This window comes from Ambystoma mexicanum, chromosome 7q (genome assembly GCF_040938575.1).
Source record: "Ambystoma mexicanum isolate Mex_15411 chromosome 7q, UKY_AmexF1_1, whole genome shotgun sequence".
Lineage (NCBI taxonomy): Eukaryota > Metazoa > Chordata > Amphibia > Caudata > Ambystomatidae > Ambystoma > Ambystoma mexicanum.
This window is the reverse complement of record NC_090941.1, coordinates 673,635,608-673,660,946: the sequence shown is the minus strand read 5'-3', so window position 1 is coordinate 673,660,946 and position 25,339 is coordinate 673,635,608. Positions and strand designations below refer to the sequence as shown.

The following is a 25,339-nucleotide window of genomic DNA, read 5'->3' as shown; positions in this document are numbered from 1 at the left end:
TTTGGTTAACAAACTTTTCAGTTGCTATGAAATCTGCTTGTCTGGTTAGTTTGCTTGAGGCAATTTTTCAAATGAGTTTATACTATAATTCAGAAGGATGCGGTACAAATAATATCCTGAGTTTAAAGAAAATAGTTGCTCCTGTTTATTTCCAACTCCCTCTGAACGCAGAGAAAACTGCACAATGTGAATGTGAGCATGGTCCTCAACCATTACCTAGAATATATTGTGTGTCAGTTCTTAAAACAGGATTTTTGTCACCAATGGTGATCTCAGACGTGTTCCTGCCACTTGGGTGTCTATAACTCGCTGTATTGTGTGCATTATCTTAGTGTTGGTCTCTCAAGGCCTGCTCTCCACCTAAGATCTGTCATGAGTTAAATGCAATCAATGCCACCATCTGCAACCTTTCTGAAACATGTTCTTCTGAAACATGTTAATATGGCGGGAGTCAAATGCTCTATCCCAAAATGCTAATATATTACTGCACACAGAGCTTTGGTTTTGTTTACTTTGCAGGATGACCTCCAATAATGAGGAAAGAAGACAGGATGTTTAGTATTACTGTAGTTAATACAGTGAGTAACTTGAATTTATTTTTATCTTCCAGGTATACCAACTGTAGCCTTATCAAATACATGGAAAAGCACAAAGTAAAACCAGATAGTAAAGCATTCCACTTGGTAAGTGCAGAGATGCATCATTGTATTTAGTGCAACATTATTGTATTTAACACTAAGAGTCAATTCTCATAAATTTGCGAAATGCGTTTTTCTTTTAGAAGCATTGAAGTAATATGCATATGTTTAATTGCAATTGTAGGACTGTCTGTGGAGCATCTGCCTGGATGTGCCTAAAAAGTGCATGTATGAGTGTAGGTTACTCAGTACCTTGTCTGCAGTAATGCAGGAGGCGTTTCAAACTGCCATTTGGTACATTGGTGGCTTCCAAACGAATGCTGTTAAGCCATGCCGGTTTTAAGGATGTTAACTGTGGCTATGCAATTTGAGCTTCCAGTGTCACTGTGTGGCCAATGGTGCAAATGGCATATGTGCAGGATATAAGAGTATGTGGAAGCATTCTTGGCATGCCATCTTGTTTTGGCAAGCCCAGTGTGGCTGATGCATTTTATAGACTGATCAGCAGCGACAGCCACTGCCTAGTTTCTCTGCTTGCGTGAAGTCTGGGGCTGCTCTGGAATGGACTTTTTTTCCTTTAGGATTGTAAGCTCCTGGAAGCACAGCTGCAGTGATGAGCTGTATTCAGGTATGTATGGGTGTACATGCAAACATTTCTTGTGATTGAAAAGGAAAAGACCCCCTAATTCCAATGCTCTGCAGCAGATTACTCAGACTGATTTCGTTAAAGTAAAGTGAGGGAAATGTAATCACCAGCATCCCATATTCCAAGATTCCTAATGTCTATAAGCTAACTTCGAAGGGATTGTGTCCTCCGACATATTCCTCATCTTAGATATCTCTTTCCAGCTCTGCTGGCCTCGGAAAATCTTTTCTCTAGAGGGTGCTGCGCGTCTACGTCCTCCGAGTCGATGTCCCTCGACAGCCGCCGTGTCGACGTCATCCTGCCTATAAAGGCCGCGCGCAGCGTCCGTTGCTCAGTTCCATTTTTCCGTGCTTACTCAGTGCCTCGGAATACCGTTGCTCAGTTCTTAGTCAGGTTAATCCTATTTACCTCGAGTTATTCGATCCGTACTCGATGGCTTCCTCGTCGGAACCGACAACTCCTCGATCCGGCTTCAAGAAATGTCGAGATTGTGGGAAAAAGATGTCGTTGACCGATCCTCAGAGTTTGTCTGTGGTGTTTGGGAGCTGAACACCATTGTTCGGAATGCGAGGACTGTATGTCCATGACAGCTAAGGCCCTGAAGGAGCGTAGGGGGAAGCTGGAGAAAGGTAAGACTTTTAAAGCTTCTTCTTCGTCGACGAAGTCGAGACATTCGTCTCCTCGTCACCATTCGCGCTCCAGGTCTCGGAGTGGGTCTCATCACTCCTCGAGATCGAAGCACTCGAAGAGGAGACGTCGAAGATCCCCTTCTCCGTCTTCCTCTTCCTCTGTTTCGCCAAAAAGAATCCCTTGCCCCACGAAACATAGTTCCCGGGCTGAATGGGAGGAATTCCGAAAAAATATGATGAGCGTCTTCGAGAAAGCGGCCTCGACCCCCTCGAAGACTGCCGAGAGCGATGCTCTAGTCGAAAGAACCGAAGGTCAAAAACGCCGCGAGTCGCAGTACCCGGCGAAGGAAACCTCTCGAGCGCGTCTCGAACCTTCGAGTAGGACTATGACCTCCAAACCTTCCTCGAAGGTTCCGTCGACGAGGGTTCCGTCGAGGTCGATGTCTTCGACGCCGTTGCCGAAGGGACCTTCGACACACCGGTCTGTCGACTCGACGCCAGCTTCGACACCGGCGTCGATGCCAAGAAAAGTCACGGTTACGACACATCCAGTGACTATCCCCAGGTCCTCGACGTCGATGGCTTCGAGATTGTCGAGTAGAATTCCAATTCTTTCGAGGTCTTCGAGGCCTCCGCCTTTGTTTTCGACGCCACGCTCGAAGCCGTCGACGACTTCGACATTTTCGAGGCCGATAATGACAAGTTCGGCACCCTCTGCCTTGGAAATGGGATTTACTCCCTTTGAGTTCAGAACAATTGAGAACTATGTCCTCAATTTTGGAAGAGGGTGAATTGTCTGAAAAGGAAGACGCATTTGAGTTACAGGGACCTGTAACCCCAATTAGAGAGGAATTTTCCTCTGAAGAGCGCAGGTTAAAGGATCTTCATGATTCCTTACATGAGGCAAGTGGGTTAGACACTTCCCCTAAGGTGGAGTTTGCTAAGCCAGACCCAGGGGAGCATGCTGAAACCCCCTACAGAGCCTTAATGGCCAGGATCACAGAGTTCATGGGGTGGTCTGCACCTTCACAATCTTTCCAACAAGATGACCTCACGGATATTCTTGACAAAGGCCCACAGGAGGATCCTGTGGTGCCTTTTCATAAAGCTCTTCAGAGAAAGATCATGACAAACTGGGAAACCCCAGATGTAGTACCAGCAGTAAATAAAAAACTGTCTACAAAGTACAGGGTATCGTCTACAGACCCAGAGTTTTTGTCTAAACACCCATCCCCAGAAAGTCTGGTGGTACAGGCAGCATCCTCTACCGATGTCAAGACGGCTTATCCTACCATCCCACAGGACAGGGACGATAAAAAATATGATGCTATGGCAAAGAAAGTCTTTTCAGCATGTAGCATGGCGTTAAAGTCTGTTAATGCTACTTGCACCCTTGCTAGGTTCAGCCATACACTTTGGGAGTGTGCTTCTACAGCGGCTGACTGCATCCCGGAGGGAGAAGAAAGGGATGCGTTCCTGAATATTATACAGGACGGTAAAGACGCTATGTGCGAATCCCTCCAGACGGGCATTGATTCGGCTGACAGTATCAGCAGAGCAATGGCGGCAAGTACATCAACCAGGAGATTCGCTTGGTTGAGAAAGTCTGGTTTTGCCCCAGATGTGCAAGCCAGGCTCTTGAACATGCCATTCGATGGCTCTTCTTTGTTCGGGAAAAAGGCGGATGACAGTTTAGAGAAACTGCAAACTTCAAAAGCAGCAGCAAAATCCCTAGGAGCTGCAATCCGTCAGACTCCTTTTCGTCCCACAGGAACCTCTGCGAGGGGCAAGTCCTTTCGCTTCTACTCCGCATTCGGAAGAGGTAGAGGACGACCGGCTCAAAGGGGTCAAAGAAGAACTACCCGAGGTGGGCGGGGTAGATATTCAAAAGCTGCAGCAACAGCAGGTACCTCTTTACCATCGGCATCTGCATCAGCCGCCCCAAAACCACTCTGAGGACTTCCCTCACAGGGCACCTGTAGGAGGCAGGTTGACTCAACATCTGGCGGTATGGCAGGCTATCACGTCAGATGCTTGGGCATTGGAAACAGTTGCCCAAGGTTACTGCCTGCCTTTCCTACGTATACCTCAGTCATCCACCGGGGATCAGCTCTCAGAAAGCTCCAGATCCGCTCCTCTTGCAGGAAATTTGGGACCTGCTAGAGAAAGGTGCCATAGAACCGGTACCTGTAGCAGAGAGGAACAAGGGCTGGTACTCCCCTTACTTTCTCATTCCAAAGAAAGATGGAGGACTGAGACCCATCTTGGACTTGCGAAAATTGAACAAATTCCTCAGAAAAGACAAATTCAAGATGGTCACTCTTTCTCAGATCCTCCAGGCCCTTCAGTTCCAGGACTGGTTGGTATCTCTGGACCTTCAGGACGCTTATTTCCATGTGCCTATCCATCTCAAACACAGGAAATACCTGAGGTTCGCAATTGGCAACTCTCACTAACAATTTCGAGTGCTGCCATTTGGGCTGACCTCCGCCCCGAGGGTCTTCACCAAGTTAATGTCGGTAGTGGCTGCAAGTCTAAGGAGGGAAGGGATTCACGTCTACCCCTACCTGGACGATTGGTTGATCAGGGCTGTTTCTCCGGAACAAGCTCAGATCCAGCTAAATCACGTGTGCCACTTCCTTCACAGACTGGGCTTCTCCCTCAATTTAAAGAAGTCACAAATGATACCATCGCAGAGACTCCAGTTCATAGGAGCGATCCTGGACGCTTCCCTGGGAAAAGCCTCGCCACCAGAGGTGAGGGCTCAAGATATTCTACAGATGGTTACCAAGTTCCAGCATGCCCAACGTCTCCCAGCCTTCGACTTTTTGAGGTTGCTAGGCCTCATGGCATCCTGCATTTTCCTAGTGCCAGAGGCTCGCCTGAGAATGAGATCCCTCCAGTGGGCACTGAGGACTCAGTGGTCACAATTCTCAGGGAGAATGACAGATCTTCTTCAGGTTCCCGGCAGGGTGGCTCGAGACCTTCAGTGGTGGGCCTGTCAGGAGAACATTCTGAAAGGAGAACAGTTTTGGCAACCCTGGCCGGAGTTAACAGTAGTCACGGATGCCTCACTCACGGGGTGGGGAGCCCACGCCAACGACTTGACCATCAGCGGTCGTTGGTCTCCATCGGAGTCCAGACTACACATCAACCTGTTAGAGCTGAGAGCCATCAGACTTGCGCTGAAGGCGTTCCTGCCAGCTGTACAAGGGAAGAACGTCCTGATAATGACGGACAACACGGTGGCCATGTATTACCTCAACAAAAGAGGAGGCCGTAGGATCACTACCCCTGTGCAGAGAGGCGATGCAGCTCTGGTTTTGGGCAATCCAAGAAGGAATCTCTCAATCGGCAGTTCACCTAGCCGGAGAGAAGAACATGACAGCAGAAGCTCTGAGCAGGCAGAAGACAGTCTCCCACGAGTGGGAGCTAGCTCAGGAAGTCCTTCAAGAGATCTTCGCCCTTTGGGGAACCCCTCAGGTAGATCTGTTCGCCACCAGCCTAAACAGGAAATGCGACCTGTTCTGCTCAAGGGAATTTCCCCCGAGAGGAGCTCTGGGAGACGCGTTCATAGTGGACTGGGAGTTTCCGCTTCTGTACGCGTTCCCACCGGTCCCTGTCATTCCTCAAATGATCAGGAGGTTGAGAAGATTCCGGCGAACCATGATCCTAATTGCCCCGGATTGGGCCAGGTGAACGTGGTACCCGGACCTTCTAGACTTGTCCATCTGCCCTCCAATTTGACTTCCACTCAGAGAGAACCTACTCTCACAGAAGGGAGGTCAGGTTCTCCATCCAGACATCAAAACCCTCAACCTTCACGCTTGGCTTCTGAAAGGCTGAGGTACAAGGATTGGGACCTCCCTGATGATGATATGGAGGTGTTGCTTTCGGCAAGGAGGCCAGCAACAAAGTCTTTATACCGCTGCCGTTCGAACAGATTTTGCAGCTGGTGTAGAGAACAGAATATCGACCCTTTTTCATGTGGTACACCAATGGTTTTGTCCTTCCTACTATATTTGGCAAATTCAGGCCTTCAAGTTGGCACCATTAAGGGCTATCTCGCAGCTCTATCCATCTTTAAGCGTACTGCGGAAGAACCATCCTATTTCAAATTACCCTTGGTAATACAGTTTCTAAAGGGGTTAACCAATGTTTATCCCCCAAGACCATTCCAAGTTCCCCTATGGGATTTAAACTTAGTACTAACTTTCCTGATGGGTACACCTTTCGAACCTCTCCATTCTTGTTCGTTAAGATTCCTTACCCTTAAAACTGTTTTATTAATACACTTACATCTGCTGGAAGGGTGAGCGAATTACAAGCTCTTTCTTGTAAACCCCCCTCATACAATATTTCACAAAGACAAAGTTGTCCTGCAAGTGAAGCCTAATTTCCTCCCAAAGGTGGTTTCTGAATTGCATATCACTCAGAAGATTACCCTACCATCTTTCTATCCTCCTCCTCACCCGGGGAAAGAGGAAGAGCGGTTACACAGGCTAGACCCTAGGAGGGTTTTAAGTTTTTACATTAGTAGACTAGCCAGGATAAGACAGGCAGACCAGCTGTTGTAGGTTACACAGGTCACAAGCTGGGGTTACCAATAACTAAGCAGACCATTTCCAGATGGATCATTCTAGCCATTCTGGAATGTTATAAACTGGCAGGGAAAGAGCCCCCTCAAAACCTTAGGGCTCATTCGACCAGAGGTATTGCAGCTTCATCGGCCCTCAAAAGAGGCGTGCTGGTTAAAGACATATGTGCGGCCGCTACATTGTCGTCTGTCCATACCTTTACACGTTTTTACAATCTGGATTCCTCCTCTAGTCAAGAGACTAGGTTTGGAAGGGCTGTACTGCATTCTATTCATCAATAGAAGACAGCGTGAAGTCAGTACTCCCTCCTCCGATAATGGAATACTGCTATGGGAGCCTATCTAAGATGAGGAATACGTCGGAGGACACAATCCCTTCAAAGAACAAGTTACTTCTTACCTTGTAACGTTCTTTCGACGGGATGTTCCATCCATCCCCGCAGTTCTACTTCCCTTGTCGTTGCAGCTTACGCTCCTTCAGGGTGATTAGTTAGTCCAGAAAGTATTATTGTGGGCTACAAAACGGAACTGAGCAACGGACGCTGCGCGCGGCCTTTATAGGCAGGATGGCTTCGACGGCGATACGGCGGCTGTCGAGGGACATCGACTCGGAGGACGTCGACGCGCAGCGCCCTCTAGAGAAAAAATTTTCCGAGGCCAGCAGAGCTGGAAAGAGATATCTAAGATGAGGAATACGTCGGAGGAACATCCCGTCGAAAGAACGTTACAAAGTAAGAAGTAACTTGTTCTTCTGTCCCGGCACCTTCAGTGCTGCCTTTATTACCTGAGGAAGCAAACAAAATAGTTACTGATATAGAATGACCCGTCAGTAAAAGGGTACCCTTTTGAGGGGGACGTGCCTCACCCAGACTTGCTGTTAAAATAGCTTTAAATTTCCAGCACCAAAATGAATCCACATTTTTACATTGTGATTAGAAGTCAACTTCTGTATGAACCCTTTAAGTGCCTCCTCCAAATCCTACACCCACCTGCCTGGGCATTACTGCCAGGAATTATGTGGTTCCCACTGCAAATTAGGACATCTTAATATTTCCCTAGGCAACATGGGACAAGTTTATCGGATGTGAGTATATATCACTTTCTAAAGGCATTCAAGGGGCTAACCTATATGATTTAAACCATCCTGCGTAACTCCCCCAGCTTGTCCAGATGAGACGAAATTGTCATTAAACTCTTGATTCACTTTCAACTACTATGTGAACATATTCTCTGGGAAAGGGTTGCCCACTATTCCTAGTACATACTAGGGAGGATTTACAACTTGGTACTTTGCTGAAGTGATTAGTCAAGGGGATGGGAACCCTTAATCACCCAAGGAAACCAGTAGGACAGGCAGTAGTCTCCTATGTAGATGGACTAGCAACAAACAATCTCTCAGGTACACCGTAACATGTTACACATTATGGATTTCATGTTCTGTCCTTTGGTTACATTTGGTTACCTGGGAACGGGCATGCTACTACACACCCCGTATCTGCTTGGTATTAGGTAACCCACCTTTTGGTATAGCCTGTACTACACAAGTTGGTAGTGTGCCTGAGCAGCCAGGCCTCAAGAAGGATAAATGTGAGCTGTACAAACGAAATCCGTAAATACAAGTAACCCTTACACTCAAGGTTTCAGTTAGTTATTTACATCAATTTTTAAATGAGCATTTTTTAAAAAGGCGATTTGTGTAACAAGGTAAATATACTTTAAAATCACTTTTCAGAATCAAAACAAGTTAGTGGATCCTCTTTTGATATGCTTCTTGCACAATTCCTACATCCTGAGGTGACTTCAATTATCAGGACACTGACATTTAGATATCACACAAGTTATACTTTGCATATTCTGATGTTGCAGAAAGGTAAGGTTAGGGTAGGAAAAACAGTTGGACAGGTTCTCAGTATATGTGAGGACAAATAATTATTCCAATGAAATCTAGATAAACCTTTCCCAGCAGTAACCGTCTACAACAAGACACCAACCATGAGGGACAAATGGTATCAGTCATTGGAGCAGAAGGGTCTTCAGGAAGCCAGGACACCCAAAGTCAATTGGAACACAGTCTATGGATCTGTTGCACTTTTTAGATCAAAAGGTCTTTGTTAGGGAGAATTCTCAAAAATATGCTAATTCCCTTTACCTTAGAGATCCCCAGTGACTTTGCTGGATTTTGAGGACTTGATTTTTTTACCTGGAGAGAGTGTGAGCATTTTTCCCACTCATGTATTTTGATGTGAGTTTATACACTGTTTCTTTTTGGTTTTGGAGTCTAACCAACTCCATAGGCATCATCTTTTACAATTGCGTCACAAAGCACCTTCAGTGCAGTGCCACAGGGAAGTATTTCAGATTTCCCAAGGTTTAAATACCTTCTCTGGGATCAACTACTGTTTCCCAGAACAGTGGAGTGAAATTGACTTCACTTAGTCCTGTACATTTCTAGACCCAGCACACCCTGTCTTACAATAGAGTGCTGGAGGGGTTACTTAGTATCCCCTATGTCTAGTTACTCATGTAACAGTCAAATGTTACCCTTTCCCCTCACAATGGCTGGTGGCAGCAGTTTTACAATGAACTACCATGATTTACCCCGACCGCAAACGGTTTGCAGGTCCGGTAACGTTAAATCGCGGGAGCCATGTTTTTCAAGATGGCACCTGAGCCTCCTTTGTTAAAACGGTTCCCGGTGTTCTTTTTTCGCCATTTCTTTGTGGAAAGGTCCTTCTCAAGTTTCTCTCTGCATGCCAAACCAGGTTTGGTCTCTTTGTGCGTTCGTCTTTGGCGGGCTTCAGGAGTGAAACCCGCCTCTGGCTCCAGATTGTCTGGGGTAGGCAGGAAGTGAGGGAGGTGCCCAAAACTCCCTGTACTTCGTCTCCTAGGCGACCCAAATGCACTCTGTAGTAGGCTGGAATGAATGGGAGAGAACTGAATAAAAGGCAGGTCTCTTGGCTCGGAAGGCAGAGTCGACCACTGGATGAAGGAACCGAATAAGAGCTTGAAGAGGTCGGCTGCTGCAACTCCTGGACGGTTGGTTTGCCGGATGAAGCCCTGCTGCAGATCTGAATCGCCAAGTTCGCATCGACAGAGAAGCCCTGCAAAGGACGACTTCTCCCTTTTTTTTTTTGTTGGTAGCCCCAAACAACTCCCAAGAAAGCCACCTGGACACCCATCTCGGAGCTGGTTGAATTTCCTTGGATTTGCTGCAGGAAACCGTAGAGCCAGGGAGAGGAACAGCAGATTGTGTGCGTTGCTTGTAAGCTGGCCTAAAGCTTTTGGAAGATCCTCTGGACTCCCACGAAGCAGGACTGACCAAGCCTGACACCCCTCAGTCGAGTGCGGGACCTCCGATGTGAGGAAAGTTCACCTTGACAGCCAGGAACCGCGCTTGTTGCTATTTGCTGTACAGCAAGGAGCTGAAACGCGAAAAACAGCCACTGAAAGTAAAGTTTGCCTGTTGCCAGCTGTGACCGTGCCAGTTCAGTGCAGGAGTCCCCCGGCATCCTCCCTCTTGTCCCCACGACTGAGGCCCAGGAACTGAGATCTGCAGAGCTCCACAGGAACAGGAGTCTTCAGCTGCATCTTTTCTTCTTTACTAAGGTACTGTAAAAACTAGCCTAAGAGAACGTGCCTCTTACTGTGGAAGTGCTTGTAACTTCTGCAACTCACAAGTCTAATCGGCTTGTGGCCCTGCATTTGATTCTTCTTGTTCTCAAAGACTCCTAAGAACTTGTGCAAAGACTTTTCCATTTACTTACCTGAAAGAAGTGCTGCATCCTATACAAAGACTTTGGCCTATTGACTTTGGCTTAGCCTATTGAATTGAATGACTCTTCTCAGAGCTATCTGAAAGTATTTGCCCTGCTTATGACTATTTGTATTTCTTGTGTTCGAATAACGTTTGCCCTTTACTTACTTTTATTCTCTATGCCAACAGTAAGGTATTAATGTCCTCAGCACCCTTGTTACTGAAGTCACCTGTGGGTGTAGGTTGTGGGCCATCCCAAAAGGGCCTTGTCTGATCCAGAAACTCAGAGTGGACAGTATTGAAGTATATTTGTGTCTTACTATTGTGACTGATAAATTAATAATTGTTTATGCAAGAAAACATGAGTGTAAGAGTTAATTTGAATACCTGTAACTGTGAATCTCTGTATAACTCCCCTACAGCTCACATTGACCCCTCTTGAGATAAACCTGGCTGCTCAAAACGCTACCAAAACTGTGTAGTACAAGCTTATACCAAAGGTTGGGTTGCCTATACCTGTAGGCATAGTTGTTTGTAGTGTTCCAAGAGGGTACTGCATTCAAACTTTGTCTAACAGTCTTGCACAGAGGTAGAGAGTTTGTTAAAGAAATTACTTGTAGGGTCACAAGCTGTTAAACCGGTGTAAAGGGAGTTGGAATCAATTCTAAAAATAAGCCACTGCAATTCCCAATGGAGAAGAGCACGGCTACAAGGCAATAAGGTAAGTACCCCAAGCCTAAACAGTACCTCTGGTTTGAAGAAGAGTGGTCCATCTGGATTCTATCTTGCTACAGCGGTGCAAACCCTTGTTCTCCAGCATGGGGTCTGGCATGGATTCACATGCTCATGAATATTCCCCGTCGTCAGGCTGGGAATCCTCGGTAAAGAAAAAACCAGTATCAGTTTCGTTTCTGATCTGTCTTTCGTAGTAATAACCAATCACTGGTCTCTGCGTCATACTGACCACAGCCAATGACTGCCCTCTACCTAAGCACCGCCTCTGGCAGCCATCTTCAGATTTTTACCGCACGTTCATGTGTTGGGATCCTCGTGCTATTGCTCTCGAGCGTTAGTGCTATTTTTTCGCGCTTTTTCACAAAAACTTCGATTCTTTCGGTCAAAAGAGCCTCAAGCTCCACCGATCCTACATCCGATCAACGGGGACCCGTGTCGGATTCATCTGTGCCCCTCAAGGGTGAAGATTTCGTCGAGCTACACTTCGGAGGACTCCAGAAGCTTCTCAGGCCCGGTCTCGGAGATGGCCCAGGAGAAGGGAAGCTCGACGCCCGGAAAGCTGTTCAGGGCCTGCCCTGGATGCCAGCTGCAGAACGTCTTCAAGGAGGACGAACACTCTTTCTGCCTTTACTGCCTTCATGGGGACAAGACGCACGTGGAGAAGGACTGTGCGTTTTGCGGCAACATGTCGGAACGGACCATGAAGGACCGCCATCAACGTCTCGCCAGCTGGCTGGAGGGTAAGAGCCCGTCTGGCGAGAAGAAGAAGAAATCTGAGCGGTCTTCTAAGACCTTTGAGGGCGCCCCGGCGACGGGGGCCCAACATAAGGCCAAGCACCGCGAGTCCGCTGGCACCGGGAGCGCCGAACGGTCGGGCTCTACGGGCGCCAGGCAGGGCGCACCCTCCCCGGCACCATCAACCACGAGCCAACGCTCTGGGTCGGGTAAGAGGAAGGCCGAGCACCCGGCGAAGCTCCTGGAGAGACCCCGGTCGAGCTCTAAGGCAGAGGAGGAGCGTGGCAGTGCCCCCTCCCTCAAGGATAAGGCGGTGAGCGCACCTAAGGTGGTGAAGGCCTTGATCCATTCGACCAAGCCCTCTATCGAAACGGTCGCGGCGGCCCTGGCCCAGCCTGTGGAGGCTGCACCAGTGGTGGCGGCCTCGGGGCCCAGAATCTCCCTGCCTCCTCGGAGGGAGTCTTCTTTCGTGCCCATCGATAGGACCCCCGTGAAACCCTCCGTGGGGAAGAAGGGGGGGCAGGGCGTCGTCGTAGATTCGGCCTCAACCTCAGAAGAGGAACTGATCGAGGTCTTAAGCCACGGCCTAGGCGTGGAACAAGACCAGCCCGTCGGAATGGGCCCCGACGCAGGTGACGACGACGACATCGTCGAGGATACCGACGGGGCCCCTGCTCGCCCGTCGGATTCCCCTCTGCCAGCGCCGCAAGACAACTCAGCGGCCATTTTGTTGGCTATACAGTCCTTATGCTCCGAGATAAGGACGAGACTACCGTTACCGACGGAGGAACCTCTCCCGTCGGGGGATCCAGAACCGGGACCTTCTGGTGTTCCCCCTACCAAGAAAAGAAGGATCCATCCACCACCTCCTTTTCAACCATCGCGCCCCGTCCAGCCCTCCTCCCCGTCCACCCGAGGGGATGATACGGGGACTGACACGGCAGCGACGGGTACGGACGACGAGGCATACGACGAGGATTTTCCGTCGTCGCCTCCCCCCAGGGCTTCTCCGCCCGACGAGATTGGATCGTTCCACTCAATGATCGCCAGGGCATCCGAGCTTTTCCAACTCTGCCCTGAGGAGAAGAAAAAGGAAGGCTTCCTTTACCAACGGCGCGAGACCAAGAGGAAGACGGTCCTCGCAGTGCCTCTGTTGGACGACATTTGGGATGAGGGCCTTTCCCTCCTCAAGAACCCTTCCACGACGCCAGCGAAAAGAGACCGGTACGAGAAAAAGTACCGGGTCCCGGACTCGGCCCCCCTATGCCTCCGGGCGCAGCCTACCCCGGACTCCGTCGTCTCCGCGGCAGCCAGGAAGAAAGCGGGGGGGGGTGCGGCCTCCACGTCGACTTCCCCGCCGGACGGCGAGGGAAAGAAATTGGATGCCATGGGACGCAGAGTCATCTCGTCGGCGGCGACGACGATTAAAGCGGCCAACGCCTTGGCTATCGTGGCCCGCTACGACAGGGAACTCTGGTACAAGATAGCTCCCCTGCTGGATTTTCTGCCGGACGACAAGAGGGCGGAGGCCCTTGAGATCCTGCAGGAAGGTGAGGTGGCCTCGGACCACGCCATCACCGTGGCGACGGACATCGCCGACACTGGGTTCCGCCAGATGGGCAACGGCGTTTGCCTTCGACGTCGCGGATGGCTCAAGGCTACGGACTTTCGGCAGGACGTCCAGAACAGGGTCCTGGACATGCCCTTCGACGGGAACAACCTGTTTGGGAAGACAGTGGACGATTCCCTTCAGGCCATCAAGGCGGATACTGAGACGGCCCGGGCCCTTGGAGTGCTGCAGCAACGGCGGACGCCCTTTCGGAGCGGCGGAGGCAAGGGCGCCTCCAAAGGTTCCGGCGGCGGTTTCGCTTCCTACCGTCAAGCGGCCCGCTCGTCGTCGCAAGAGGCCTACAGAGGACGAGGCAAGTCTGGCGGCCCCCGCCGTCGTCGCCAAGGAGGCCAAGGCGGCAAGGCCGCGTCCAAGCAGGATTGAACCGGCCGTGGGGTCGGGCCCCCACCGAAGCACCCCGGTGGGAGGCCGGCTGGCGGGCTTCGTCAGCGTGTGGGAGTCCATCTCCACCGACCGTTGGGTGCTGGACGCCCTGGCCCGGGGCCACGCGCTCGAGTTTCAAAGAAGGTGCCCGCGCGTCCCCCCCGTGGCCAGGAAAGAACTTCACGTCCCTCAACTTCTCCTGGAGGTAAAGGCGATGCTCAGAAAGGGCGCCATCGAACTCGTCCCAAAGAGGCTTCGGGGCTCCGGAGTCTACTCGCGTTACTTCCTCGTGAAGAAGAAGACGGGAGGATGGCGCCCCATCCTGGACCTGCGACGCCTGAACAAGTTCATCAAGGCGCAGAAGTTCCGGATGGTCACCCTCCAGCACGTCCTGGGTCAGCTGGAGGAAGGAGACTTCCTATCGTCGTTGGATTTGGAGGATGCCTACTTCCACATTCCCATCCTAAAGGGGCACCGAAAATTCCTCAGATTCGTGGTCCAAGGGCGTCATTACCAGTTCAAAGCCCTTCCCTTCGGACTGCGGTCGGCACCCAGGGTTTTCACCAAGTGCCTCGCACCGGTGGCGGCGCAGCTGCGCCGCGAGGGGATTCACGTCTACCCCTACCTGGACGACTGGCTCATCCGCGCCAAGACGAGGGAGCTCGCCGTGGTCCACACGGCAAGGACCGTCCAACTCCTCACGGACCTGGGATTCTCCGTGAACTACGCCAAATCCCACCTGGTGCCCGCGCAAGTCGCACTGTTTCTGGGAGCGAGGCTCGACACAGTGTCCCTTCTGGCCTCCCCGTCGGAGGAGAGGACCAGGACCATCTTGGGCAAGGTGCAACGGATGTTGGTGGCCGACGCGGCCAAGGTGAGGTCCATCAAGTCCCTCCTCGGGATGATGTCTTCCTGCATCTACCTCATTCCCATGTGCAGGCTCCGGATGCGCCCGTTGCAAGAGTTCCTGGATGCGCGCTGGATCCAGACGACGGGCAGCTTCGAGGAAAGGATCAAGCTCGACGAGAGTTTCCGACGAGCGATACGGTGGTGGGGCACCCGCGCGCATCTGACGGCGGGCATGGACTTCCAGACCCCAGCCCACCAGGTGACTGTGACCACGGATGCCTCCCTAGAAGGGTGGGGAGCGCACACCGAAAATCTGCACGCAAGGGGACTCTGGCTCCCGACGGAGAAGTCCCTGCATATCAACGTCCTGGAGCTCCGTGCAGTGTTTTGGGCCCTCAGGTCCTTCCTTCCGTCCCTCAAGGGCAAGGTGGTGAGGATCTTCACCGACAACACCACCACCATGTTTTACATCAGGAAACAGGGCGGAACCAGGTCCCCAGCGCTGTCCAAGGAGGCGCAGGACCTGTGGCATTGGGCCGTCGCCCAAGGGATTCTTCTGGTGCCGTTTCATCTGGCAGGGATAAAAAACACCATCGCCGACTCACTCAGCAGGGAGCTGCGCTCGTGCCACGAGTGGGAACTACGGCAGGATCTGGTGGATCGCCTCTTCCGACGGTGGGGCACACCCCAGATCGACCTGTTCGCGACGGCGACGAACACCAAGTGCCGGAGGTTCGCCAGCAGGTTTCCCCAGACGAGGAGCATGGGCGATGCTTTCTCGTTCCCCTGGGAGGGCCTGTTCCTCTACGCGTTCCCTCCCTTGCCTCTGCTAATCCGGCTCGTCAACCAGCTCAAGAGGTCACGGTGCAGGATGATCCTCGTCGCACCTGCGTGGCCGAGGCAGATATGGTTCCCGGACCTTCTGGACTTGTCGGCGTCCCCGCCAATCAAGCTGCCGGCGGACGCGGATCTACTCTCCAGGGAAGGAGGCGCCATCCTCCACCACGACCCGAAGTCGCTGAACTTGCAGGCCTGGCTCCTGCAGCGCTAGAGTTTGGAGGATACGACATACCGGCCGACTGCAGAGAGGTTCTTGCAAAGGCCAGGGCGTCCTCGACTCTTAAATGCTACGGACACAAATGGAAGAGGTTCTCTGTCTGGTGCCACGCACAGAAGATTAACCCTCTACGGATTACGGCTCCCCAAGTGCTGCCGTACCTGCTGACGCTGGCCAAAGCTGGTCTGGCACACGCGTCCATCAAGATTCATATTGCTGCGATCTCCCGATACACCAGAACCACGGGCCGGACGTCCTTGTGGTCTCATCGTCTGGTGAAAGAGTTCATGAAGGGACTGTTCAGATCGTTCCCGCCGGTGAAGGCTCCGGCCCCGGCGTGGGAGCTCAACGTGGTACTGACCAAACTCATGGGACCTCCGTTCGAGCCCCTGCACTCGGCCCCGTTGAAGTTTCTATCGTGGAAAACAGCTTTTCTCGTGGCCATCACCTCCGCACGACGAGTGGGAGAGATCCAGGCCCTTTCCTGCAAGGCACCGTACTTGACTTTCCACGACACGAGGGTAGTGCTCAGGACGCACCCCTCCTTCATGCCCAAGGTACCGTCGGACTTTCATCTCAACGAACCCTTGGTGTTACCTGTGTTCTTCCCGTCGCCTTCGTCGCCGGCTGAGAGGACTTTGCACTCGCTGGATGTAGCTAGAGCGCTGAAGTTCTACGTGGACCGCACGAAAGGTTTTCGGAAGACGTCACAACTCTTTGTGAACTTTGGACCTGTCAATCAGGGGAAGGCTCTCTCGAAGGCTTCCATCTCCAGATGGCTCTCCGGCTGTATCATGTACTGTCACCGGTTGGCAAACCGACCGCTGCCTGGCCGTCCGAGAGCCCATTCCACCAGAGCGATCGCAGCTACCACGGCGTTCCTATCTGGTGTGCCCCTGCTGGACATATGCAGGGCTGCTACGTGGAGGTCGACGCACACCTTCACGAAATTCTACTGCGTCGACCGGGATTCCAGGGAGGAGTCCAGGGTCGGCCAAGCAGTGCTGCGCAACCTGTTCGCCTGAGGTGAGCCTGGTGAGGAGGTAAGATGCTTAATGTTGAGTTGATGTGATGCTTAATGTTGAGCCTTTGCCACCTCCCGTGGTTGTGCATGTGTGTACTGCTATGTATTCTTTATTCATGAGCATGTGAATCCATGCCAGACCCCATGCTGGAGAAGGAACAAGTTACTTACCTGTAACTGTTGTTCTCCAGCATGGGTCTGGCATGGATTCACATGCGAACCCTCCCGCCTACCCCTCTGCGGCTCTTCACTTGGTCATACTGCCACTTCACGTGCTTCCAAATCTGAAGATGGCTGCCAGAGGCGGTGCTTAGGTAGAGGGCAGTCATTGGCTGTGGTCAGTATGACGCAGAGACCAGTGATTGGTTATTACTACGAAAGACAGATCAGAAACGAAACTGATACTGGTTTTTTCTTTACCGAGGATTCCCAGCCTGACGACGGGGAATATTCATGAGCATGTGAATCCATGCCAGACCCATGCTGGAGAACAACAGTTACAGGTAAGTAACTTGTTCCTTCCTGAGCCTCAGCCGTGGAAACAAGAGGGAGGACCTCTGGAGGGCTCCTGCGGCGGTACTTGAAAGGTCATCGGCAGCTACGGGCTCTTTTCAGTTCAGCTGCACCTTGCGGTTTCAGCGCTTAGAAAACTGTTAGGCTCACCTGGTATCCACGGGGGTGCCACACGATACTGGATGGAGGTCTAAGCACCATCCCAGACCCTTCTCTGATGGTTATGTGCCAGACGTTGGGTAGCGCCTTAGGTTTTTGTGCGTTGAGCTCTCCGTCCTGCGTCTCTGTGCAGGGGTGCGTGGTTGGTGCAGGCGTTCCGTGGACCTAGTTGCTTCACTGGTACGTGTTCCCTTAATGTAGAGTCCAGCCCGGCTGTGACTCCGACTCTGCTTGCTGTTTTCCAGGTGAGTCATAATGTCTTCCGTCTTTATTCTGTCTTTCTTTCCCTCCGTTTTCTGTCTTCTCGGCGTCTTGCACCACTACGCTGTTCCCGAACAGTCTTTGTTTTCACAGGGATGGTTGCGATCTCAGAGATGCTGGGCAGATGTCGAAGACCACGGTGAGTTATTGATGAGCGGAGCGCTGTGCTGTTCATTGGTGTTAATTGCTAACCTGTGTTCTCTTCCCTTCTTTGTACACGTTGCAGTGATGTTCCGGAGGGATGAGTGATTGAAGCGCTGCTTGCCCAGGTAAGTGCTTTGTTAATATTGACCTTGTTCCTTCTCCCTTGCAGGTTGCGGAGATGGGCGAGGTAAGCGAAGCGCAGGATGGATTCAAGACCGGTTACTTCACAGGTAAGTGTTTTTGCTCGCTAATGCTGTTCTTGTTCTTCCAGGTTATTAATGGAATCCAGATCTAGGGCTTCAGGATCGGACCCCCAGAGAAGCAGATGAGCATGAGCTGGACACGGTGAGCATTGCGCTGCAGGAGTGCAGAATAACGCGAAGCGTGTTCTGCTGTTTGGGTGTGGTTTAAATAGCCCAGGTAAAGTACTTCCAGGCCAAGTAGTTCCAGGCCCAGCCACACCTCAAACACTAGACCACATGGCTTGGTTCTAAAGAACTGAGCTGTGTAATAGGCCTCCATGTTGGATTAAGGTCCAAAACCGGTGTTGCTTTATTCCTGATAATGAGCCTGGCGCCAAAGGCACCAAGACTGACTCCATGTATGTTTCCGATGGAGTTTTAAGGCCCTCGGGGCCAGTGTGAAGGGCTTTAGTCCCACTGCTGCAAGGGGGCTGTTATACCTGAGGGGATCAGGGGCATGGAACGTGACACAAACAGCACTGTCGCGGATCTCGGATACCGGTTGGGCTTTCTTCACTCCTTGGGTCTTGCACTCTGGTGAGGGGACTCGGGATCTGCTCATCCTACTTCTGGAGGCTCCTTAGGAGACTCCTGGAGCTTCTAGCCAGATTTGTTACCGCTTCAGATGTTTCACTCGACAACGGATACTTGACCCCTGACATTGGGCTTCCGAAGCAACAGAGAGGCCCAGTTTGTCGGGGCGATGTGGTCCAGTGGGATTCGTCTCGGGGTTAGTTGGTCCCACTAACCCAAGGGGAGAAGTTGTTCCGTCCGGACCTTCTCTGTTGAGGTGAAAAAGGAATTCAGCACAGCAGCAGGGCTTCACCGGGCAATTCAAAGGTCCAGGACGATGCAGCTAGCTTTGTTCATGGTTTCTTCGTCGTCTGTCTCAAAACCCTCGCCTTTTAAGAAGGTTTCTCCCATTCATGCACAACCTAGGCTGTCAATCACACAGCAGGGTATGCTTCTTACACAAAGGACAGCCAGCCAATCGGGACTGGTTGCATTCAGGCATTCCTAGAGACGAGGGACAGGAGAGTTTCGGGACCCTTGCTCACATCCTGTCTTTCCAGACATACTGAAGCCCACCAAAGGCAAGACAAAGGGCTCAAACGTGTCTCAACGCACAGATTAAAACCCAAAAAAGACCTTGCAAACAGAAAATGGCGAAAAAAGAAGACGGGCCATTTTGACAGAAATTGGCAACTGTGGGTGCTGTACTGAAACTGAGGGTTCAGCCTGGGGTAGAAAAGCACAATGGTATGAAAAAGTAAACCACTGCCACCAGCCATTTAAAGTATTGAGGGTAACATAAAAATGTTGGATAAGGTGCTACTAGGCTACCCCCCAGCACTCCAAATAGGATGGTGTGTGCTGGACCTCCAAAGAGAAAAGGCAAGTAAAGTCAATTTCACTTTACTATTCTTGGGAACTGTAGTTCAACCAAGAAAAGGTAGTTACATCTTATGATAAATCTAAAAGGATTTCTCTGTGACACTGCACTGAAGGTGCTGTGTGTCACCATACAAAAAGCAGATGCCTATGGAGCTTGCCAGACTCCGAAAACATTGAAAACAGAAAATCCAAATCTGGTTATAATGCATGAGGGTGAGAGAAAGGTCTCGGCCACTCCAGGGTGAAAATTTTATAAGTCCGAAGTCCAGCAAAAGAGCTTGGGGTCTCTAAGGTTGAAGGGAAATAGCACAGAAATGAGAATTCTTCCTAACACTTGTGTTTGAATAGCCAAATCACACTCCTCCAGAGGGATGTTGAGGGACAATCAAGTCTAACATGCTATTTGCTCAAATACAGAAAATGTACCCACAAGGCTGTAGTTCTGTATGCACTTGTTCTACTGTTGAGTGAAGTAAGAGCATTCATATTTGCTTAGTAAGTATGTTTACTATTACGTGCCTCTTCACATATTCACAGGATCAAGAGGATTGGCTAAAGCTGGGCTAGCGTCCATAATTCCTTACAGTTGACTGCTGGCATGTGACAGAGCTGGTCCCCCGCCCCCTCCCCAACCAAGACTGTTTTTACTAGAGGGAAATAAATCTTGCAGTGGAGTGGTTGTGTGGGATATTAGTCTTGATGATGCAGTTGCCCCAGTCTTTTATGGAAACCGTGTGGGCAAATCTCGTTCTGTTGCATTTAGTCAGTGTCTGCCCTCGTTTGGGGGCTGCGGATCTCACTGGCTACCATAGAGCAAATGTTTTGGTTTCATGGGATTCCAATGGTGGTTCCAGCAACAATGAAATTCTCCACATTTTTTAAGGAGCTGCAGAGCCATCAAAGGTGGCTGCTGAAGAATAAAAGCTGCAGAGCGTATGAGCCTACCCGGTCCTAAGGAAGCAGGTCGTCTGTAGTGTATTGATATAACCGAGGTCTACACTTGGCTGCAATTCGGTAGAAGTGCCTCCTTCATGGGTATCAACACTTTCTTTTAACGCCACTCCTAACAAAATTGTAATCCAATTGCATGGTAACCCCAGACCTGTTATGTTGTCTCGAAGTGCTCCACTGAGTCAAGGAAGCAAGGCACCGACGTAAGATCCATATCTTACAGAAGCTCCAATATCTGCAGACACCAGAGAGGTACAGTCAGAGCTGATTTTTGGATGGGCTGCAAATCCAACTGAGTTCACGCACAGTCCTTCCGTATTTTCTTTGTGAACCAAGTAAAGATTTAGACTTCCTCCTCATGGGAGGATCCGACAGATAGGGAAACAGTCTACAATTCTAAGGGTACAGCCATCCAATCACGGGGGCTGCAATAATCAAACTTTAAAGGTCTTTTCCCGCAATGTGGGTTTAAATGTGTATTCCCTATCCAGGTCTTCGACAATTTATGCTCATCAGAGCTGATATTGAGCTAACCCAAAAACAGGGCCCAAGCAGGAAATGCCCTTACAAGGCTACATCCATCATTAATTTTGCCCATGCAAGGCTGGCTTTCTTGCATACCTGACAGCAATCCAGTCTGGCGAGTAAAGTCCCCTGCATAAGAGCAGTGAGTGTGCACAGCAATAATTATGTTATTTTTTCCAGTAAGGTAAGTAAAGATTGAAATCACTGCGTGGTGTGCAGACCCAGTGAGATGGTGCCTCCGTGAAAAGCACTTGAGAAAGTACGAAAAAAAGGACCTTGGCTATGAAGCCAGCAGTGTGGGCAGCACTCCCAAAATCCACAAACGTTGTTAATAATTCAAGAAATATTCAATGCTGCATATATCAAGTTTTCCAATGTTATCTCAATGTATTCAAGAGTTGTGTTCGTAATCCAATGTGTGATAGGGCCAATGTATTTCGGACATGTGTGTCCTTCATCAGAGCCTGTTGGATCCTTTAATAGATTAGACAATTACAATTCATTGTCCAAATTTAGATGAACAATTACATCTAGGTCATCAATTTACAATCAACAATATAGATTTATTTGTGATGTCCCAAGAGCAAATCAATTTCGAAAGTATTAGTGCAAGCATAAAATGGGCATTACAAACATCAGTGTATTCCAACAGTGAACCAATTATATTGCTACAGTAAATTAGCAGTGTCAATATACGTATGTCATTTGAAGGTGGATCAAGAAGAAATCATATAAAGAAAATAAAGACAGTGTCTATTATTTATTGTGAAACTAAATGAGAATGGGAAAATAACTCTGAAGAATTATCAACTAACCTGCTGATGCTGCTATGTGTTTAAGAATATCTGTGGGCAAATTGCGTTAACTAATACTAAACTCTAGTTTCTCATTTAGTTCCAGAAAGCTAAGGTTGCATATGATATGGCATTTGTAATGCGCCTATACACAAGTGTTTCAAGGCGCGACGAGGCAGGTAGGGGGGAACAGGGGGGGAAAGACAGACAAGGATCCGACTAGGCCAGGTGTCATTCAGATCGCGCAAGAGCAGGGGTAGGGAGAAAGGGGAAGGGGAGAGGGGGAAGTGCTGAACCGGGTAAGTAGAATAAAAAAAATATATAATAAATAGGGGCCAGCTGGTGGCAAGTGCAAGGTAAGTGCAGACAAGTGCTGGGGGGGGGGGGGCTGTAAGGGATGCAGAGACAGTCCCGCAGTGCAGGGGTTTCCAGGGAGGCAGTGCAAGTGGAGAGTGGCTGGGCCAAGGACCGAGGTCGGTGAGAGTGGCCCAGGTGCAAGTTCAGTGCAGTTTCAATGAAGAATTAGCAGGGGAGAGGGAGAGAGAAAGCAGAAGCAAAGAGGAAGGTTTTGAGGTGCTTCTGGAACCGAATATGGTTCTCCTCAAGTTTCAGGGAGGCAGTAAGGCTGTTCCAGAGGGAGGCCCCTGCCGCAGAGAGAGATCTACCCCCAGCTCGTTGCTTCGAGAAGCGGCTGACCCTGAGAGAGTTGGAGACAGATGAGCGAAGGGCTCGGGAAGGAAGATATTTAGGAAGAGAGAGTTGAAGGTATTTAGGCCCCAGGCCCCAGAAGGCCTTGTGGACAATGCAGAGGGTTTTGAACTTAATCCTCGCAGCCACAGGGAGCCAGTGTAGAGATTTCAGTCCTGGAGAGATACGGTCCCTGGGCTTGAGGCCAAGGACAAGTCTCGCAGTCCTGTTCTAGATGAGTTGCAGAGGGCGGAGAGTAGAGGCAGGCAGATTAAGATAGAGGTTGTTACAGTAGTCCAGCTTCGAGAGAACCAGGGCTCTGGAGACCATGAGCTTCTGGGGGAAGGAGAGGAAGGGAAGAATACCTCTGAGGAGGTGCAGCTGGTAGTGAGACTTCTTAGAGACGTCAGTTATATGAGGAGAGAAGGAGAGTGTGGAGTCGAAGATGACCCCAAGGTTTTTTGCCTTGCAAGTAGGAGCAGGAAGCGGGCCAAGAGAGGCTGGCCAGAGCACTGCAGGGAAGGAGGAAGTGGGTGTGCCTATGAGTAGAATCTCAGTCTTACTGGCATTAAGGCAGAGGTCATTGGCGGCACACCATTCCTGGATAGCAGACAGTCGGAGATGAGGGAAGGAGAGGAGGAGGCCGTGGGTAGCCTGAAAATGAGCTGGGTATCGTCCGCATAGCACTGAAAGTTGGGGCAGAGTGTGGCCATGCGGTGGGCAAGGAGTGCCAGATACTGGTTGAACAGCCAGGGAGAGAGATTAGATCCCTGGGGGACACCACAGGTAGAGAAGATGATGTCAGAGAGGAAGACCCCAGTTGGACCAGGGAGGGTCGATTGGAAAGGAAAGAGGTCAGCCACGCCAGAGCCTGACCAGTGATACCCAGGTTATCACGGAGATGGTTGAGCAGGATGGCATGGTTGACAGTATCAAAGGCAGAAGAGAGATCGAGCAGAATGAGAACACACAGAGTGTTGGAGTCGAGGTTCGAGAGCAGGTCCTCACGGATGTTCAGGAGAGCAGTTTCCGTGCTTCTGGCAGCTCTGAAGCCAGATTGATGGTCATGAAGACTACCAACAGATTCAGCATGGAGGTTGAGCTGGCTGAGCTGGGAGATGGCCAGTTCCTCCAGGAGCTTGCCCAGGAAGGGAGTGATGGAGATTGGGCGATAGTTAGCTGGGCAGGCGGGGTCGGAAGAGGGTTTCTTAAGAAGAGGATGCACAAGGGAATGCTTAAGTGGGGATGGGAAGACTCCAGAGGCGAAGGAGTGGTTGCAAAAGTCAGCCAGGGCAGGAGCCAGGGAGTCGATGTGGTCCTTGATAGTTTTGGAGGAGCAGGGGTAAACCTGTTTAGACGAGACTTTCATAGATCGGACTTGTCTGGAAACCTCGTCAGCAGAAAAAAGGGGAAAGGCAGAGAAGGAGGGAGGAGGGGTGGCTGCAGAAGGGCCAGAGGGAGAGCCAGGAAGAGATGGAGGGAGGTGATAGGAGTGTGGACAGGATGTCCTGAGTTTTAGAGACGAAGTGAGAGGCCAGTGCAGTGCAGAGGGCCTGGGAGGGGACAGGAGAGGTAGAGACTGCAGCAGGGTTGGCAAGCTCCTTGCAGATTTTAAAGAGTTCGGCCGAGTTGTTAGATGCAGCAGAGATGCGGGCTTGGATAAGGGCTCTCTTCTTGGTGAGAACGGAGAGACAGTATTGCCTTTGGAGCAGGCGGCAGGCCAGTTTGTCAGAGGATGTACATGAAGCACGCCATTTCCTCTCTGCCACCCTGCACTTGCGTTTTAGGGTGACGAGATCCGAGTCATACCAGGAATTGCATTTGGCTTTGGGCTTCAGGCGGATTCTCATGACAGGGGCAAGGATATCAAGACTATCAGACATAGCCGAGTGGAGTGTGGAGAGGGCTGTGTCAGGGTGGGAGTCAGCCGAAGGGGGAGGGTGGGGCAAGAAGGTGGCAGCGAAAGCCTCAATTGACACGCGCTTCATGGGTCGGATGACCGAGAAGGTGGTTGGCAGTGATGAGGGTGGCTTTGCCTGTGGGGTAGGGAGGGTGAGGTGGGAGGATAGGAGAAAGTGATCACTCCAGGAGAGAGGAGTGGAGAGAGGGACGGAGAGGGGAAGGTCAGAAGAGATCAGAGCATCGAGAGTGTGTCCTGCAGAATGGGTAGGCCCAGACGGGAGAATAGAGAGTGAGAGAGAGTCGCAGTTGTCACGAAAGAGTCCAGAGGGGGAACAGGAGGCATCCAGGTGGATGTTGAAGTCACCAAGGAAGAGGAGTTGAGTGGTTGAGGCCAGGAGTGAGGAGGAGAGGTCAGCCCACTCAGAGAGGAAGGAGGAAATTTGACCAGGTGGCCGATAGATAGTAGCCACTGTAAGGGAATGGCTATGAGAGAGAGAGAGAGAGAGAGAGAGAGTCGGCAGACAAGACACTCAAAAGAGAAGTAGGTCTGCGTAGGAGTGACAGTGGCAGGAATCCACTCGGGAAGATGAGGGCCACACCCCCCCCCTGCACGGTTGGGCCTGGGCACAGAGAGGATCTTGTAACCGTCAGGTAGGAGTGTGTCAAAGCTGGTGACAGAGCTGGCCGTGAACCATGTCTCAGTGAGACAGAGGACATCCAGGTCCAGTTCCTCAAGAAGGTGACAGATATCAGAGGAATGTTTGATGGCAGAGCGAGAGTTAAGAGTGGCAATGTGGAGAAGGTTGCCATCCTTGAAGGACTTCCGGGGAGGGGTACAGATCAGAGGTACGCCCTGCGGAGGTGTAGAAGGAGGTTAGGAAGGAGCAAGAGAGGGAGCAGGGAAGGAGGGTAGAGGCAAGGTAGCCGAGGACAGAGGAGGGGGGACAGCAGGAGAGGAAAGGAAGTTGATGAGGCGTGGGAAGCGTCTATCAAAGAGGTGAAGGTTGGCCTGAGGGCCTTGGACCAAGACTGTCCCATTAGCGTAGACATTAAGGATGGCCTTAGAGGAGCGGAAGGGGGCCAAGAGGACAACCCAACGGGTGCCACCA

At 50.8% G+C, this 25,339-nt stretch overlaps 1 protein-coding gene across 1 annotated transcript in view; it reads left to right on the top strand.

Moving 5' to 3' along the window:
* The window catches only part of CDK8 (cyclin dependent kinase 8), a 679,675-nt gene that overhangs the window by 552,029 nt on the left and 102,307 nt on the right, over positions 1–25,339 (top strand). Inside the window, exon 9 of the mRNA XM_069639174.1 lies at positions 611–683. Coding sequence (XP_069495275.1) covers positions 611–683 — 73 coding nt within the window. The remainder of the gene's footprint in view (positions 1–610; positions 684–25,339) is intronic.